Source organism: Diceros bicornis, chromosome 28, assembly GCF_020826845.1.
Source record: "Diceros bicornis minor isolate mBicDic1 chromosome 28, mDicBic1.mat.cur, whole genome shotgun sequence".
NCBI lineage: Eukaryota > Metazoa > Chordata > Mammalia > Perissodactyla > Rhinocerotidae > Diceros > Diceros bicornis.
This window is the reverse complement of record NC_080767.1, coordinates 31,508,747-31,529,085: the sequence shown is the minus strand read 5'-3', so window position 1 is coordinate 31,529,085 and position 20,339 is coordinate 31,508,747. Positions and strand designations below refer to the sequence as shown.

Below are 20,339 nucleotides of genomic sequence, written 5' to 3'. Positions count from 1 at the left end.
GCCTGTTTAACTTTGTCTGGTGCAATTTTTTGCTTAGACACTTGGTAGGGATTGCTGGCTACTCCCTCTCTCTAGGCTACAGTGCTGTCTTTGGCCAGCTGGTCCTATTCCAATCCTGCCAAGTCAGGCATCCTTTGTTTGTTAAACCTGCTTGTGATGCTGAGAATCCATCCTGCCTTAAATTGGAGCTTTTCAAATTGTAAGTGAGAAGTCCAGTGAGGAAGGCATTTCCAAGCCTGGTCTTCTACTGTGGGGGAGGACTCTTTACGGGGTGAAATACCTTCCCCAGCCAAGGAGTCTCCACAAAGCCCCTTTCATATCCCTGTTCCTCAGGCTGTAGATAAAGGGATTCAGCATGGGGGTGACCATTGTGTATAACACAGATGCCACCGTTCCAATATCTGCTGAGTAGGAGGATGAGGGCTGGAAATAGACCAGAAAGAGTGTCCCATAGAAGAGAGTGACCACTGTCAGGTGAGAGCCACAGGTAGAGAAGACTTTGTGCTTCCCCCCCACAGAGGGGACCCTGAGGATGGTGTGGATGATGTGGGCATAAGAGATCAGGACACAGGTGAGAGGGACCACACCAGAGACGGCTGCATTAGCAAGCATCATGCTCTGAAAGAGATGGGTGTCTGAACAGGCAAGTTTGAGGAGCGGGAGAAGATCACAGAAGAAGTGTGGAATGGAATGGGAGGCACAGAAGGAGAATTGAGACATCAGGAGAGTGAGTGAGAAGGCCAGGAGGTGAGAGCAGAACCAGGATGTGGCGACCAGCAGCAGGCAGTGTTGGGGACACATGATTGTTGTATAGTGTAGAGGAAGGCAGATAGCCACATAGCTGTCATACGCCATCACAGCCAGCAGGAAGTCATCCAGCAGGGTCAATGCCATAAAGAAGTACATTTGTGGGAGGCAACCAGTGTAGGAGATGGCACGGTGCTGTGTCTGGAAGTTCACCAGCACCTTGGGGACAATGGTGCAGGAGAAGCAGGTATCGATGAAGGATGGGTTGATCACGAAGAAGTACATGGGGGTGTGGAGGTGAGGATCAGAGCCAATGGCCAGGATGATGAGCAGGTTCCCCACCAGGGTGACGAGGTACATGCCCAGAAAGATCCCAAACAGGAGAGGCTGCTGCTGTGGGTGTTCAGAGAAGCCCAGGAACACGAAGTCAGAGATGCTGGTTTGGTTTCTAATTTCCTTCTAAGGCAGAGAAATTAGAGGGGAATCTTGCTTAAATAATGATAGGCTCTAAATATTAGAGTCTAAGGACTTAGTGTGTTTTTCTCTATTCAGGTCACTGAGATTCACAAGTATCTATAACTGCTGGTTTGCAAATATGAACAAATATGAGGACTGTGGACTCTGATAATGAGGCATCAGGGTGGAGATGTAGTTTGGATTCTAGATTCCTGTAACGTGACAAGATTTCTCCATGGATTGTCTGAATGAGACTGAACTGGGATTCACCTGAAAGAATCTCTTCATATTTAATTCCCTTACAAAAAAACCTTTAGAACAACAGTTTTAATTTCATTACCTTCTGGACAATGGATTTTGGGGTCATGTATATACTAGGATTTTGTGGGCAATACAGGGTGCTCTGTGTGTATGTGTGTGAGTCTGTGAGTACATATTGAGGATGGAAGAAGTAATAGTTTCTTCAGAGAGAAGGGAGCTGAGACTTTGGGATCTCTAGGTGTGCTGGAAGTGCTCTTCAGTGAGTTCGTGTGGATATCAACACACTGCAAAGTAAAGAGCACTTTATCATTCAAGGCACATCATTTTCATTTTAATCATCAACCTCACCATCAACATCTTTCGTTTTCACTTCTGGGCTTTGGCATTCTGGAGACGGGATGGGAATCCTTTCTCTCTTCCTTATTTTCAGCCTGACCTTGGTCAATTACTTAACTCTGAATCTCTGTTTCCTAGTTTGTACCATGTGTAAGTACTTCAGAGAGTCATTGGAGTTATTATTGAGATAACATATATGCAGAGCATATTACTAGTAAGGGTAGTGATGTTATTGTCCTTGTTAGTAGTAGCTGATGCAGTGTGAACCTGGGACACGCGATGTAATGGAAAAACATCAAATGACATGCTTAATAGCTTGTTACTCACATGCCTTTTCAACTTGATGAAATGTTTACTCCCTTTAAGTTTTGCTTTTCTCATCCATAAGATATAGATAATAATAACCCTACCTGATAGGTGTGTTGAGAGGACCAAATGCTGGAATCAGCTGAAGTTTCTTTATCAACCATGATGCGCAATCAAGATGAGGAATTCTAATGTTCTTGTTTGATGATGTGGAGAAATAAATGCAATGAACAGTCAGTGGCAGCACATCTTAATGTCAAGTTTGTTTCGTGTCATGATTAAAAATAAAATATACCCTCTGGAGTCTAACAGAATTTTCCCATTCTTTATTCTTGATGTGACTTTGAGAAAGTCACTTAAGTGTTCTTGGTTTCAGTTTCTACATCTGTTTCAACGGGATAATGATAGAGTTTGCTGTATAGAGTGGTTATGAGGATTAAATTAGATAATGATTATATAATGTTTAGATCAAGGCTGGCACAAAATAAGTGCTCAGTAAATATTGTTTATTATTGTTATTGCTGTTTTTAATAAAATGAAGGTGTTTTGTCATTATTGTGTCCTGGTCACTGCCTGTGGGTTGGGCTTCTAAGTTGTGAGATGTCAATACTAAATGTCATCATCATTATCATCACCATTATCATCATTGGCAGGAACACCTTTGAAAGGTTATGACTCTACTCAGAACTGTCAATGGCAAAGTGTTTGTTTTGGCATCTGGAAGCCAAGTGTAAACTTGGTCAAATAACTTAACCATCAGAGCTCCACAAATTATTAATTGCATAGTGTGAATAAGTAAGTCTATCTTAGTTATTCGCTGGCTCATTTTAAGAAAAAGAAAGGATGTGAACGAATCTGGTAAGCTCTAAATGAAAGTGGAGGAGCAAATTACTGGTATTGACCTGGTGTGGTGGCTGAGAGTGATTCTGGGAACCACCCCTGTCTGAGTGGACTGAGAGTGAATTATGTTTTGTTGCTGCATAGATGCTATCTCCTGGTTACTGGTGGGGCTTGGGAAAGGGTATTCTGAGACCAATTCTCCATAATGTCTTCAGTCTGGACCATCAGGGACCTGATGAATACCAGAGCTAAGCACCCCTCATGGTGATCAGAGGAGCCAGAAAATGACTGGCAGTTAGGGATGTAGGAAAGAAAAAGGAGAAAAGCAAACTGGGGAAGGTCTATGGGTTGTGTGTCTGTGTGTGTGTGCGCATGTTCATACTTGGGCCTTAGATAGACTCTGCTCTCTCTCCCCATCCCTATGTCTCAGTTCTTACCTGGAGAGGCTCGCCAGCCTCAGTCACTGACACTTCCACGAAGGAGATTGGGTTCGCTGTCCAGTTGTCTCCCCAAGAAGACATGTCTGGAGTCACAGAGCCCTTCTCTGTCTGTAGGAACAGCGCAGACTGAAGACTCAGGTCTTGAGTGGTAGCTCAGACACAGGAATCAGGAGGAGCTGCTGACTCTTCACAGGCAGTGTCTCCTGGAACCCATTCCCAGACCTCCTAGCTGGAGACAAGATGGGGCAATTGTCCAACCTCCCAGCTGTCCCCTCTGGACTGTGGCCCCCTGAGTCCCTGGAGTGTCAGTGATAATTCCATTCAGAATGACCAGGGCTGGGATCCATGGGAACACTCCTACTTTTTCCATTGGGTGAGGTGCCGCTTAGCTCCATCCTTCAGCCCTAACATTGAACAGAGTCTGTCTCTGTCATGGAGTCCACATTTTCTAATTAGAGCCCAGAGCTCATGGATGAAGCACAGTATGTCCTAGAAAACAAGTAAAAAATAAAGATAAAATAGATCAGAGATCACAATCTTTGCCTTCAAATGTCATGTAGAAGAGAGAACATTCTTATTTTTTATGACTCCAGAGAACAGAGATATGAATAATATGTAGACTCTATTTAAGGTCCAGGGTGTGATCTCTGGATTTATTTGTTTAGGTATTTACGCTGCAAATGTATCTTTCATATGAAAGAGTGTGTAAAACATATATGTGCTCTTTAAAGAATGATAAAATTAGTGCCCATTCTCCCACCACTCATCTTAAATAGCATATGGCTCCATCCTTTAGAAGCCCCTTGTGCTCCTCTTTTCAATCATATTCCTTTCCTCCCCCTTTAAAGGAAACCACCTTCGTGAATATTGTGTATGATTTTCTTATTTTTGTCTGTAGTATTGCCATATATGCATTATTGGGGGAGGTCATTGAGAGGATGTGACTGCCGGTTGACCCGCGAGCTGGACCTGTGCAATCAGAGGCTCCTCGCCCCTCCATTGTCATTGGAATGTACACTCTGCCCACGGTTCCCACAGTGGCAGCCTTGAGAAAGCAATGTGTTGTTGAGACCATCTGTACGCTATACGTGACTGAACTCAGGGACCCTATATAAATTTTTAACATTCTGGTGGGCGGATGTGGAAATCTACTTATCTTGCCGCCGCCCAAGACAAGGCTGGTAAGTAAGGTTCCTTGCTGATTAAACCTGCCACCTACCCATCAGGAGTGGCTTGCCTCTTCCTTTAGTCTCTTCTTGCCTCTATGTAGGAGGGCCAGTTTGCAAACTAACATGCATATATGTCTAAATTATATACAGTATTCTCTGGATTTGCCCGTTTTTGTCCTTTATGTGAAATGAATTATGTTTTTTTATATTCTTCTGTAAATTGCTTATTTTGTTCAACATTATTCATTTTGATTCATGCATGTGGATGCATATAGCTGAAGGGCATTCATGTTCACTATTGTCTTGTACAGGTCACAACCCCTCAGCATAAACTCTTCTTGCCCTCTGAATTTCAGAACTTCTGATTTGGAATTATGTGTACGTTGTCTACCATTCTCTCAGCAGGTTCTGGGGTAGCACTCCATACTCAAATACATAGTATTTCCACAACAGAATGAATGAATGTTCACATGAAGTATAACTAATAAATGCTATAAATAGACCCGTGTAAATTCAGATCATGTTTTGCTGCTAAATGAGTTCACCGAAAACCTAAAAATATCTTTCTCTCTCCAGAGCTTTTTGTGTGATAGAAATATAGATAGATATTCTAGTGGGTATGTAGTAGGATTTCATTGTGTATATTCAAAAAAATTAAAGAGTGAAGTATAACACACAGAGAAAATTGCACAAAACAAAATATACCACCTAAGAAATTATTAGAAACCAATCACCTTGTATCACTTTACAGATTTAGAAGTAGAACATTGGCAGCACATCTGAAGCTCCTTTTGTGTACCTGCTAATCATACTTTTTCTCCTTCTTGAAGTAAAATAATCCCTATTTCCTTTCCAACATTTTATTTTAGTTTTACCTACCTTTGAACTTTATGTAAATGCACTCATACATTATGTACTTTGTTCTTGGCTTCTTTTGTCCAATATTTTACTTTTGTGAGATTCATCTAGATAGTTCTATGTCATGGTACTTTGTTCATTTCCATTGCTGTGAGTCGCTCCATTGTATGATGATACCACATATTACTCCTGCAATCAACTGTTGCAGGAATAGTTGGTTTTTTGGCTGTTAGGAATAATGCTGTGATGATCATTCTTGTGTATGCTTCTTGGTACACACATGCATTCCTTTCTGTTGCATACATACCTAGGAGTGGGATTGCTGGGTTCCAGGATGTCCCTATCTTCAATTTAATATAGATGTCAAACTGACTTCCAAAGAGATTGTACCAAATTGTACCTAACTTTTACTAGCACTATATGAAGGTTCTGGTTGCACCACATCCTTGATAATACTTGGTGGTGTCAGCCTTTTTTATTGTAGTCATTTTGGTGTGTGTGTATTGGGGGGCATCTCTTGATGGTTTGATTTTATATTTCAGTGATTAATAATGAGATTGAGTACTTTTTAAATACTTATTAACATTTTTATTTCCTAATTTTGAAACTGCTTGTTTAAATTTTTGTTCATTTCTCCATTTACCAATCTGTTATATTCCAATTTATTTATAGAACTGTTTAAATATTCTAGATACTAGTCCTTTGTTGATTATATATATTACAAATATTTTCTTTGTCTTTATGGTTTGTCTTTTCACTCTTTTTACATTGCTGTTTGCAAAATAAATATTTTTTATTTTAATTGATTGAATTTTTCCATACTTTCCTTTTTTCTTAGTGCTTTATTTGTGTCTAGTTTAAGAAGTCCTTTCTTCCCTGAGTTTAGGAAGATATTTTCCAGCATTCTCTCCTACAAACTTTATAATTTTGCTTTTCACAATTAGTTCTTTAGTCTACTTGGAATTGATTTTTGTGTATATTGTGAAGTGGGGGGTGGTGGTGTCTATTTTTTATTTTTTAACATCAAGACACTTAATTATTAATTTGAAAGGTTCATCTGTAGACTCTTTTGAATTGCAATTGTATGAAAATGTCATCTGTGAGTAAAATGCAGCTTTGTCTCTTCTTTTATATCCTTTATTTATTTTTCTCACCCTACTGCACTGGATTTGACCTCAAGTACAGCGTGGGATAATTGTGGTGAGAGCTTGTATTTTGTCTTGTTCCTTATTTGGACAGAAAATATTTAAATGTATAATCATTACTTATGTGCTGTACATATGCTGAACGTATATGCTGAAAAAAGATAACTTTTTTCAGATTAAGAGACTTTCTTCTATCCTCATTTTGCTTAAGAGGACTCTTTAATGAGTGGATGTTGAATTAAATTAAATGTTGTTTCTTGCATCTGTTGAGATGTTATCCTTGCATCATATGATTTTTGGTCCTTTGTTCTATAAATATGGTGACTCACTTTGATTGTTTTTTTTTTTTTTTTTTTTTTTGGTGAGGAAGATTTGCCCTGAGCTAACATCTGTTGCCAATCATCCTCTTTTTTTCTTGAGGAAGATTTGCCCTGAGCTAATATCTGTGCCAATCTTCCTCTATTTTGTATGTGGGTCACTGCCTCAGCATAGCTGACAAGTGGTGTAGGTCTGCAACTGGGATCTGAACCCATGAACCCAGGCCACCGAAGAAAATTGCACTGAACTTAACAACTACGCTATGGGTCTGGCACCCTGATTTTTGAAATTGAAGTATAATTGGCATATAACATTGTATTAGTTTCAAGTCTACACTGTAATGATTCACTATTTGTATATATTGTGAAATGATCACCACAATAAGTCTAGTTAACATCCATTACCGTACATAGTTAGAAACTTTTTTTCTTATGATGAGAGCTTTTAAGATTTACTCTCTCAACAACTTTCAAATATGCAATACAATATTATTAACTATAGTCACCAGGCTGTACATTACATCCCCTTGACTTATTTATTTTATAACTGGAATATTTTACCTTTTGACCTCCTTCACCCATTTTGCCAACCTCTCACCTCCCACCTGTGGCAACCACAAATCTGTTCTCTTTATTATGAACTCGTTTTTTTTTTTTTTGGTTTCACATATAAGTGAGATCATACGATATTTGTCTTTCTCCGTCTGACTGATCTTAATTGCTAACTTAGCATAGTGCCCGCAAAGTCCAACCATGTTGTTGCAAATGGCAAAATGTCATTCTTTTTTATGGCTGAATAATATTCCATTGTATGTACACACCACTTATCCTTTCATCCATCAGTGGACACTTAGTTTGTTTCCATATCTTGGCTATTGCAATTAATGCTGCAAAGAACATGAAGCATTATCTTTTCTATTTAGTGTTTTCATTTTCTTAGAATAAATACCCAGAAGTGGAATTGCTGGATCATGTAGTAGTTCTATTTTTAATTTCTTTTATTTTATTTTTATTACTTTTTTATTTTATTAAGGTCATACTAGTTTATAACATTGTGAAATTTCAGTTGTACATCATCATCAGTCACCATATATATGTGCCCCTTTACCCCTTATACCCACACCCCTAACCGCCTTCCCCTTTGGTAACCACTAATCTGTTCTCTTTGTCCATGTATTTGTTTATCTTCCACATATGAGTGAAATCATATGATGTTGTCCTTCTCTGTCTGGCTTATCTTGCTTAACATAATATCCCCAAGTTATATGCATGTTGTTGCAAATGGGACAATTTTGTCTTTTGTTTTTTTTGTAGGGAAGATTGGCCCTGAGCTAACATCCAATGACAATCCTTTTCTTTTTGCTGAGGAAGATTGGCCCTGAGCTAACATCCAATGCCAATCCTTTTCTTTTTGCTGAGGAAGATTGGCCCTGAGTTAACATCCATGCCCATCTTCCTCTACTTTATATGGGACGCTGCCACAGCATGGCTTGACAAGCGGTGCATCGGTCCACACCTGGGATCCAAAACTGCGAACCCTGGGCAAAAGAAGCAGAGTGTGTGAACTTAACCACTATGCCACTGGGCCGGCCTGATTTTGTCTTTTTTTGTGGCTTTTTTTTGGTAACATTGAACAAGTTTGCTCAGTCTTTCTGGACTCAGTTTCTGCATCTGCTTGAAGAGAATAATGCCTAGCTCATAATGTTGTCATGAGGATTAACTTAGATAAGGATTGTATAGAACTAGATCAATGACTGGCTTATATCAAATGCTCATCAAATATTAGCTTTTCCTGATATTATTGTTTTTTCTTGTTGGAATTAACAAAAGAAGGGTGCTTTCTGGAGTGACCAACTAGTCCTTTGTGTTTGCCCAGGACTTTCCTGCTTTCAAAACTGAATGCCCTACTTCCAGGAAACTCCCTCTGTCCTGGGCAAACTGGACTTTTTCTTGGTCACCGTCTGTGGGAAGTTGGGCTTTGAAAACTGTAAAGTTTCATATATAGAGCTGTAAGTGTCATTGTCATCAATATTATCATCCTGACCCTGAGTGCCAATGGCTGTGACTAGCAGTACCCTGACAAAGCATCCACTTTGACATATGACATGTGCAGACCCAAGTTTGAGTCCCAGCTGTACCATCTTGGTCAAGTCATTTACCTTCTCAGAACCTCAAATGTAAAATGAGCCTAAATAAAATTACCTCAAATAATTCTGAGACTCAAGTTAAAAAATGAAGTAGGACTTGCTGAGCTATCAATTGTTGTGGAGATTGTTAGTCTTTTTGGGTGGTGGCATAGAATGATTCTGAAAGCCACTCATGATCAAGTGGGCTGAGAGTGAATTGTTCACATAGAGTACAGGTGCCCTGAGCACTGCACAGTTACAGTGTCCTGGCCACTGGCTGCAGCTTAAGGACTGCTGATCAGCGTTGACCCATGCTGGACTCTCAGGGAGTTCATGAATATTAAATTAAGGCCCTCCTCATGATAGTTAAGAGAGCCAGGTTGTATTTGGCTGAGAGTGAGGAAGGGGCAGAAAAGGAGGAAGGAATAGGGGAGGAGATGTGTGCGTGTGTGTGCGTGTGTGTGTGTGTGTGACCAATAGCTCCCATCTCTACCCCTCAGGTCTTACCTGGAAATTCTGACCATCCTCAGATCCCGATACCATCATCAGGTATTGGGTCTGCCTCCTCTATTTGGTTTGCCTTCCCTACTGCTCCACGAGAGGATTTGCTGGAACCTCAGTTTTCTTCGTTCCCTGTAACCGCAGCGCAGACTAAAGACTCAGGGCTGGAGCAAGCTGTCCTCAGGAACAGGAGCCAGGAGGAGCCCTGGGCTTTACACATGGAGTGTCTCCTGGGACCCAATCCCAGATGTCCTAGTTAGAGACAAGATGGAGCAATGTCCAACCCCAGCTGTCCCCTTGGGGCCCTGGAGTCCTGAGTCCCAGCAGTGTCAAGAACACCTTAGTTTCAGAGTGACCAGGTCGGGAATCCTGAGAGCACTGCTCATGGTATCCCTCCCCTGGGCATGGGAGTGGGAAGGCTCCATCTCCCCTACCCTAACCTGCCATGGATTCTACACATTGTAATCAAATTCATAAAGAAAACCTATCATTTCCCAGAAAATAAATAATAATAAATGAGTTGAACAGATTTGATGTAGGGTGGGCCACACAATCATTGTTTTCAAATTTCTATAGTTTTGTACATAGAAAAAGTGAACAGCCTTGTTCCCTGTGAATCCAGAGACTAGAGATATGGCTCATCTGTAAAATCTGCCAAAGTAATAGGGGCTTCTGTATGCAAGTTTACTTTAAATTTTTTAAATTGTAAAATACATCATACTATACAAAAAAGAGTGTGTAAAACGTGTACACGCAGTTTTCTTATGGTTTTACCAGCTATGCATATAAGCATAAATCATGTATCGTTTATATTTGCCTATTTTCGTCTTTTACAGGAATGGAATCATTTAGCTTCTTTCACTCAATATTATGTTTTGACGTTCATTCATTTTGATACTTGTAGCTACAGGTCATTCTTTTTCACACTGTATAGTAAAGGTTCACACTGTCCTACCTAATATCTTTAGGGGTTTTCATTTTGGAATTCAGAATGTTTCCAATTTTAGAAAAGACTACTGTGCATGTATCATAATTTATGTGATACCACCCATAGATTCTAATACTAAACATTAAAATCAAATACAGTAATATTTTAGCAAGAAAATGTATGAATATTCATACCAAGTGAGATAAACACATATTTTTAAATAGCCACATATCAATCCAGGTCGAATTTTTCTACAAAATGAGTTTGCAGAAACTCTATAAATTACCTTTCATTCATTTTTGGATTTTAGGATTGCAGCTAAGGGATTGTGGACTTACATTCCATTGTGGGATTGTACCATGGTGTATTTGTCCATTCCAGTGTTGATGGACATTTGAGTTTGTTGCCAGGTTTTTGCCATTTTTTCCCCAAAATTATTTATCATCTCAAGTGTAACTCCTCCTATTCTCATTAAAAAATGAAAAAATGACATTTGAATAAATGTAACCTGGCCTTCTCCATTGTTCATTTCTTCTTTAAAAAATTTTTCTGCATGAATATTGGAGGAACATTTTAGACCACCATCCTCTAAAGAGAACGCCTCCACAATAACAATCATTTATCATTTCTTTGTTCTATTGTTAATATTTTAGTGAAAGCCCAAGCTTTATTATTTCAGCAGAAATGGCTAGATAGGGCCAGCCCGGTGGTATAGTGGTTGGGTTTGTGCTTTCCACTTTGGTGGCCTGGGGTTCACTGGTTTGGATCCCAGGCATGGACCTACACACTACTCATCAAGCCTTGCTGTGGTGGTGTCCCACATACAAAATAGAGGAAGACTGGCACAGATGTTGGCTCAAGGACAGTCTTCCTCAAGCAAAATGTGGAAGATTGGCAACAGATGTTAGCTCAGGGCCAACCTTCCTCACCAAAAAAAAAAAAAAAAAAAAAAAAAGGCTAGAGAACTGGGATTTTGTTTCCTATCTCTTTTATACCAAGTTAAGTTAGATTATTTTCATAAGTGAGAGAATAAATGAATCCAGAACATCATTTTATTCTGTTTTGAACTGCCGCACTTATGACCATTCTTACACAGTCTTCTGGTGTACCTGTTCAAGTTTCTCTAGGGTACGTACCAAGGAGTAGAATTGTTTCCAAGGTCATTGGTGAATGCCTTAGTTCGGGTCTCCTGAGAAGCAGATGCCAAGATGGCATTTGAGAGATTTATTTTTAACAGATTTATTGAGGAGGGAGCAGGAGAAATCAGGGAGAATGTTCAAACTCTAATGCAGGTCTGAGACCTGGGGAAGAAAGGAGGGAAGGAAGGAGGAATGGGGTAGAAAGAGTCTCTTACTACAGCAAAGTACGAAGAAAGTTTGACCAGGCCAGTGGGGAAGGGGTGTCCTAGAAACAAAGCTGTCCATCAGAAGAGTCCTGTTTTTCTCTAAAAATAGTACCCTTGTCATGCTTAATCATTGGCGAGGAGCAGCCTGTATAAGCATGGTCTTTGTACAAACCTGGTGGTGCATCGGGAGTGGCAGTAGCTAGGGCCATTGGTCAGTTATGCTCCCACCACAGGAGATCTGGGTGATGCATTTTCATGACTGCCACAGTGTAAGCTTTGCTGTGTCACACAGATCCAGTTCTCCACACATGTATGGCGAGCACGTCCTGAATGGATTCCATAGGCCTTTTTCCTCAGGGAATCTTAGAAGAGGGAGGTGAGTGGGATCAACCTCCTTTGCTATAGTTGGTCTTGAAGTTGCAACCAGTACTCATCCTCACCCTCCTACACTATCCATTCTAATGTCCTCTTGCCCTCAGCTGTCACATCTGGGTTCTATATGTACTCCTCCCTGTCCCCATTACATGAAAGCGCCCTTAACCTGAGAGTTGACTTAGGTCTTAGAAAATTGATTCCTAGAATTGATGACCAAATATCTCTACTGGTTGATCCTCTCCCATTTGCCCTTATTTCTTCCAAAAACTCAGTTTATCTGCCTCAAGATATAAAGTTCCAAATACTATCACAATCATATTAACTAACCTCTATCAAGCACTTACAATGGGCCAGGTAATCTACTACTTGCTTTACACAGATAGTCAACTCATTTAATTTTCACCAAAGTCCAGAGACCGGCTACTATGTAGTCCATTTTATAGACGAGAAAAGCGAGGTTTGGTAAAAATAAGTAGCAGAGCCAAGAATTGAATCCAAAGCCATTGTTCTCCTTGGCTACTTCTCTACACCATGTCATAGCTGTCACTGGCTCTCCTAATATACCTTGTGAGCTCACTAGGTAATAATTTTTTGCCTACTGGTGACTTTTTTTAGCCTATTTGCACCTTGCTTCAGGACGGACTCTTGGGAAAACTTCTAATATTTTTTTCTTCAACAATATGGAGGTATAATTGACAAATAAAACTGTACATATTTAAAGTGTACAACATGATGATTTGATATGCATAGGCTTTGTGAAATGATGACCACAATCAGGTCAATTAACACATTTATCATCTCCCATAGTTATTATTTTGTTTTGTGATGAGAATGCTTGAGATTTATTCTCTTAGCAAATTTCAAGTGTACAATACAGTATTATTAACTATAGTCACCATGTTGTCCTTTAGATCCCCAGAACTTATTCATGTTATAATTGAAAGCTTGTATCCCTTAGAAGGTTCATTGTAGCGTAAGCCCTGACAGTTGGCTTTGCTTTTTGTAACGCTACTGACTTAAAGCTTTGATTGCAGAGGCATCCACTTCAAAGAGGCATCCACTTCAGAGATGGGTATCTGGAATAAACACATTTGAGCCACAGGACTAGACAAAGAGGAGGCAGCCTCCCGCCCCTGGGGCTCATTTGTTTTAGAGATCGTGGTTGATTTCAATAACCGATAGCTTGGACCTCTTGTTTTTTTCTCTTCCTGCGCTTTAAATTCCACTCTTATGTTTTAAATTCACCTGCAAAACTCTAGACCCCCGCCCTCTACGCCAATAAAAGCAGAAACCCAGGTCTTCACACTCTCTTTCTCTCTCTACCCACAACTTTGCTGTGTGGCCCCAGGTATGCCATGTACACTCCAGGACCTCTGAGTAATAAACCCTTTTTTCCCAAAGTTTCCTGATGATTATTGCCGAGGTCATCTTGCAATCATAATAAGAACCACAAGGGCCAGTCCAGTCATAACACTGGTTATCAATAGGCTGAGGTGGCACACAACATTCATTTTATCATCTGCTACATCTTCTCTTAAAGAAAGTTGCAACATTTTTCATCCAATCCTCTTAGTTCATCCTGGGTAAAGTTATATTTTTCTCCCCCAACTTTTCTTCATTTTTCTCTTTCACATCCCATAGCCATAGTTTATATTCAGGAATTTAAAGTGCTGGATATCATTCCTCATGGAGATCTGTTTGATAGTGAAATTATTTCAAAGTTAGTGGAAATGGAGGTGGGATGGAGGGAGGAGGCTCCATGGCATTTTGTTATTTTGGACATTGGGGAGGCCTTCTCTGTACCCCCTGGAATTCCTAAGAAAAATGATGACACAGTGATAAGGTCCTAAAGACAGAATAATTTATAGTGAATTTCAAGAAACACTTGGATTGAACTCAGCAGGAGGATGCATGACAGTATGACTATCTCCCACCCCATTACAAAATTTGGAATGTTATTTAAGAGGTGACCACATAATTCATTTGGTCCACATTTTCATATAATTTTGTTGTATTGGCTGAAACTTATTGAGGGCTTGCTATGTGCAAGACATGGCTCCAAATACTTAAAACACATAAGTCTTAGAACACTTATTATATCATTCAATCCTCATAACAATCCACTTTTCATATGAAAAACTGAGGTACAGACAGGTTAATGTCCTTGCCCAAGATCACAGAGTTGGTAAATGGTGGATCTGGGCTTCCAGTCCAAGCAGTATAATTTCAGAGCTAGGGAACTGAAGCTCAGAGAGGTTAGGTAGATAATTCTGAGTCACTAAATGGTAGATTTGGAGTTTTTCCATTTGACACCCACAACCACATGGTGAGATTATTTATTGTATCTATTACGTAGACAAGAAAAGAGAGGCTTAGAGTGATTTAGTGACTTGATCGTGGTCACACAATTTGTAAGACTGAGTTGTAAGTTAAGTTTTTTCTCAGAATCTTGGGATCTTATTACTATGCTGGTGCAGCTGCCTTCTCTGATAAATGTGTAAACAGCTTTGGAGAAGTTACGAGCTGTTCTAAAGGTAACAAGAAAATCTACTAGCCAGACTCAAGGGGTCTATGCATAAGATTAATAACTCATAGGTTGAGAATATTGACTTATTGAGGCTTTATGTGGGCTGACCCACATAACTAACAGTTCAAAAACCATTACAACTGAAGTTTTTTCTTGCTTTTCATCAGGAGACCAATTGCACAACACTGGTCATGTATGTGACACACATGAGCCAGAGATTGCAAAAGAAAAAGAAGGAAACTACGTGTATGGTACAGTAAGATGTCAATATTCACATCTCATTTTATTTATTTTTACCAACAAGTACAATAACCTTCTATTGTTGTTGTCTCATCTCTCTTTCTGAAATGTAATTAATTTTGAAGACAAGAGCTATGATTGAGATATCTTTCCAATATTTTCATAGTTAAGTATAGTTCCTGAGGTGGTTCATGAGTTCTTATTGAATGAATGAATGCTGAGAAGTACTATACATGGTTTACGCTATTCTGCCTTCCTCATCAGCTTTTTCAAGGCCAGCTTCATGTCCTTGTTCCTAAGGCTATAGATAAAAGGGTTCAGCATGGGGGTAATTACTGTATAGATGACAGTGACCACACGATTCTTTGTTGCTGAGTAGGTGGATGAGGGGCGAATGTACACAGACATTATGGTCCCATAGAATAGTGCCACAACTGTGAGGTGGGATCCACAGGTGGAGAAGACTTTGTACCTGCCTCCCCCTGAAGGGACCCTCAGAACAGCGCGGGTGATGTAGACATAAGAGACAATGATGAGGATAAAGGGAGTCATGATCACAAAGGAGCCCTCAGTGAAGGCCAAGAGCTCATTGACAGAGGTGTCAGAGCAGGAGAGGGTTAGCAGCGGCTGGACATCACAAAAGAAGTGGTGGATGACGTTGGGCCCACAGAAGGAGAGGCAGGCCATGAGAATCATGTGGGTGAGCGAGTGGAGGTGAGACAGCACCCAGGATGCTATCACCAGTAGGAGACAGCGCCTGGGGCTCATGGTCGTGGTGTAACGCAGTGGGTTACAGATGGCCATGTAGCGGTCAATGGCCATGGCAGCCAAGAGGAAGCTATCAGTGATCCCGAAGGCTACAAAGAAATACATCTGCGTGAGGCAATGGGCAAAGAGGACGGTCTTTCTCTGAGTCAGCACATTCACTAACATTTGTGGAACAATAACAGTTGTAAAGCAGATGTCCACCAGAGACAGGTTGGAGAGGAAAAAGTACATGGGAGTATGGAGACGGGCATCTCCCAAGATGGCTGCAATGATGACTGAGTTTCCAGCCACATTGATCAGGTACATGGCCAGGAAGCTGGCAAAGAGCCACATCTGCTGTTTGGGGTCACTGGTCAGTCCCAGAAGGAGGAATTCAGTTACATGGCTCTTGTTTCCCCTCAGCATTGATTTCCTGAGAGTAAAAAATATGAACTGTTAGGTGTGTGTCCTAGCTTGGAGTCTTCAATGGGTAGAGAGGATATCTCATAACTTATTCCAGCTCATGACTGCATAAAGGGAGTCATTCATGTAGACCACCATATGTTCTATGATGTAACTTCATAGGATTGGTGTCAACACACTTTGATTTCAATTCCAACATTGTATCTGACTAATTTAGTGAACTTGAACAAGACACTTCATCTCTTGTTCCTTATCCAAAGACAAAACTTGTAATACCCATGCTGTTATGCTATTCTGAGGATACGTGGTAAAAATCTGAGGAAAAGGCTGCAAAAGTAATAATTTTGCTCCATTTTCCAAATTGTATCTAAGGTATATCCTTTTGCTCTGTCTGGCCTCAGTTACTGATCAGCCTGCTAACCTCCAGTTGTTTCCATCTGATGCTTCTGGCCAGGATTTCTTCTTTTTTCCTCTTCTTTTTTCTTTTTTTTAAATATTGAATTAGTTTAATATAACCATAATGTAGAGAGAAAGAGGATTGACTCTTTCAGCAAAGGATTTTCAAAACTGTAACCCTTTCCATAGTCCTGGTTTTTTCATTTTGTTTTGTTTTGTTTTTTAAAAATTATTTTATTGAGGCTCTGGCGCCGTGGCCTAGTGGTTACGTTTGGTGTGCTCCGCTTCAGCGGCCCCAGTTTGGTTCCCAGGCATGGACCTATGCCGTACATCTGTGGCCATGCTGTGGTGGCGACCCACATTCAAAATAGAGGAAGATTGGCACAGATGTTAGCTCAGGGTGACTCTTCCTCAGCAAAAAAAAAAAAAAAAAAATTATTGCGGTCATAATAGTTTATAACATTGTGTAATTTCAAGTGTACATTACTATTTATCAGTTTCTGTATAGACTGTATTGTATTCACACCCATAGTCTAACTTTTATCCATCACCATACATATGTGCCCCTTTACCCCTTTTGGCCACCCCCCAGTCCCCTTCCCCTCTGGTAACCACTAATATGTTCTCATTATCCATGTTTTTGTCTATCTTCCACATATGGGTGAAATCATGTAGTATTTGTCTTTCTCTGTCTGGCTTATTTTGCTTAACATAATATCCTTGGAGGCCGGCCCACGGCTTGGCGGTTAAGTGCGTGCGCTCCGCTACTGGCGGCCCAGGTTCGGATCCCAGGCGCGCACCAACGCACCGTTTGTCCGGCCATGCTGAGGCAGTGTCCCACATACAGCAACTAGAAGGATGTGCAACTATGACGCACAACTATTTACTGGGGCTTTGGGGAGAAGAAGGGAAAAAAAGGAGGAGGATTGGCAACAGATGTTATCTCAGGGCTGATCTTCCTCACACACACAAAAAAACAAACAAACATAATATCCTCAAGGTCCATCCATGTTGTTGCAAATGGGACAATTTTGTCTTTTTTTAATGGCTAAGTATTATGCGATTGTATACATATACCAAATCTTCTTTATCCATTCACCAGTTGATGGACACTTGGGTAGCTTCCACAATTTTCCTGTTGTGAATAATGCTGCAACGAACATAGGGGGGCATGAATCTCTTTGAATTGTTGATTTCATGTTCTTTTGATAAATACCCAGTAGTGGGATAGCTGGATTGTACGGTATTTCTATTTTTAATTTTTTTGAGAAATTTCCGTACTGTTTTCTGTAGTGGCTGGACCAGTTTGCATTCCCACCAGCAGTGTATGAGGGTTCTCTTTTCTCCACATCCTCTCCAACGATTGTTATTTTTTGTCTTGTTAATTATAGCCATTCTGATAGGTGTAAGCTGATATCTCATTGTAGCTTTGATTTGCAATTCCCTAATAATTAGTGATGTTTCTTTTCATGTGCCTATTGGCCATCTGTATATCTTCTTTGGAAATGTCTGTTTATATCCTTTGCCCATTTTTTGATCACGTTGTTTGTTCTTTTGCTGTTGAGCTGTATGAGTTCTTTACATATTTTGGATATTAAACTCGTATTGGATATATGATTTGCAAATATTTTCTCCCAGTTGGTGGGTTGTCTTTTCATTTTTTTGATGGTTTACTTTGCCTTACAGAAGGTTTTTCTCTGATATAGTCCCCTTTGTTTATTTTTTCTTTTGTTTCCCTTGCCAGAGTAGATATGTTACTCGAAAAGATGCTGCTAAGATTGATGTCAAAGAGTGTACTGTCTATATTTTCATCTAGGAGTTTTATAGTTTCAGGTCTTACAGTCAAGTCTTTCATCCATTTTGAGTTAATTTTTGTGTGTGGTGTAAAAAAGTGGTCTACTTTCATTCTTTTGCATGAGGCTGTCCAGTTTTCCCAACATTTATTGAAGAGAATTTCCTTTCTCCACTGTATGTTCTTGGCTCTTTTGTCAAGGATTAACTGTCCATAGATGTGTGGTTCTTTTTCTGGGCTTTCAATTCTGTTCCATTGATCTGTGTGTCTGTTTTTGTGCCAGTACATGCTGTTGTGGTTACTATAGCTTTGTAGTATATTTTGAAGTCAGGGATTGTGATACCTCCAGCTTTGTTTTTTTTTTTCTCAGGATTGCTTTGGCTATTTGGGGTCTTTTGTTGTTCCCTACAAATTTTAGGATTCTTTGTTCTATTTCCATGAAAAATATTGTTGGGATTCTCATTGGGATTGCATTGAATCTGTAGATCCCTTTAGGTAATATAGACATTTTAACTATGTTTATTCTTCCAATCCATGAGCACAGCATATCTTTCCATTTCTTTTTGCCTTCTTCTATTTCTTTCAATAATGTCTTATGGTTTTCAGTGTATAGGTCTTTCACCTCCTTGGTTAACTTTATTCCTAGATATTTTATTCTTTTTGTTGTGATTGTAAATGGGATTGTATTCTTGACTTCTCCTTCTGCTAGTTCGTTATTAGTGTATAGAAATGCAACTAATCTTTGTGGGTTGATTTTGTACCCTGTAACTTTGCTGTAGTTGTTGATTATTTCTAATATTTTTCTGGTGGATTCTTTAGGGCTTTCTCTATATAGAATCATGTTGTCTGTAAACAGTGAGAGTATCACTTCTTCTTTTCCAATTTGGATACCTTTTATTTCTTTTTCTTGCCTAACAGCTTCTGGCCATAACCTCCAGTACTATGTTGAACAGGAGTGGTGAGAGTGGGCACCCTTGTCTTGTTCCTGTTCTCAGAGGGAGAACAGTTTTTACCTGTTAAGTATGATGTTGGCTGTGGGTTTTTCATATATGGCCTTTATCATTTTGAGGTACCTTCCTTCTATGCCCATTTTATTGAGGATTTTTATCATAAATGGATGTTGGATCTTGTCAAATGCTTTCTCTGCATCTATTGAGATGATCATGTGATTTTTTTCCCTAATTTTGTTAATGTGGTGTATCACATTGATTGATTTGCAGATGTTGAACCTTCCCCGCATCCCTGGTATAAATCCCACTTGGTCATGGTGTATGATCCTTTTAATGTATTGCTGTATTTGATTTGCCAATATTTTGTTGAGGATTTTTACATCTACGTTCATTAGCAATATTGGCCTGTAATTTTCCTTCTTTGTGTTGCCCTTGTCTGGTTTTGGTATCAGAGTAATGTTGGCCTCATAGAACGAGTTAGGAAGCGTTCTGTCTTCTTCAAATTTTCGTAATTGTTTGAGAAGGAGAGTTATTATCTGTTCTTTGAATGTTTGGTAGAATTCTCCAAAGGAGCCATCTGGCCATGGACTTTTGTTTTTTGGCAGGTTTTTATTGCTATGTCAATCCCTTTACTTGTGATTGGTCTATTCAGATTCTCTATTTCTTCTTGATTCAGTTTTGGGAGATTGTATTATTCTAAGAATTTATCCATTTCTTCTAGGTTATCCAACTTGTTGGTGTATAGTTTCATAGTATTCTCTTATACTCCTTTGTATTTCTGTGGTATCTGTTGTAATTTCTCCTCTTTCATTTTTAATTATATTTATTTGTGCCTTCTCTCATATTTTCTTAGTGAGTCTGGCTAAGGGTTTGTCAATTTTATCTCTCTTCTCAAAGAACCAGCTCTTAGCTTCAGTGATCCTTTCTATTGTTTTTTTACTCTCTATTTCATTTATTTCTGCTCTAATTTTTGTTATTTCCCTCCTTCTGCTGACTTTGGGTTTTGTTTTTCTTCTTTTTCTAGTTCTTTTAGGTCTAGTTTAAGATTTTTACTTGAGATTTTCTTGCTTGTGAGGTAGGCCTGTATTGTTATAAATTTCCCTCTTAGTACCGC

At 39.6% G+C, this 20,339-nt stretch overlaps 2 protein-coding genes across 2 annotated transcripts; both read right to left on the bottom strand.

Moving 5' to 3' along the window:
* Window positions 1-264: 264 nt before the first annotated feature.
* On the bottom strand, window positions 265-2,270 carry LOC131393611 (olfactory receptor 1G1-like). Its single transcript, XM_058524676.1, has 2 exons — window positions 2,211-2,270; window positions 265-1,206 (listed from the first exon to the last, which is right to left on the bottom strand). Exons 1-2 carry the CDS (start codon window positions 2,268-2,270, stop codon window positions 265-267), a joined length of 1,002 nt encoding a protein of 333 aa, XP_058380659.1.
* A 12,890-nt stretch (window positions 2,271-15,160) lies between these two features.
* LOC131393738 (olfactory receptor 1L6-like) lies at window positions 15,161-16,090 on the bottom strand. The gene has a single exon (XM_058524778.1). It carries the CDS (start codon window positions 16,088-16,090, stop codon window positions 15,161-15,163), a length of 930 nt encoding a protein of 309 aa, XP_058380761.1.
* Between the last annotated feature and the right edge of the window lie 4,249 nt (window positions 16,091-20,339).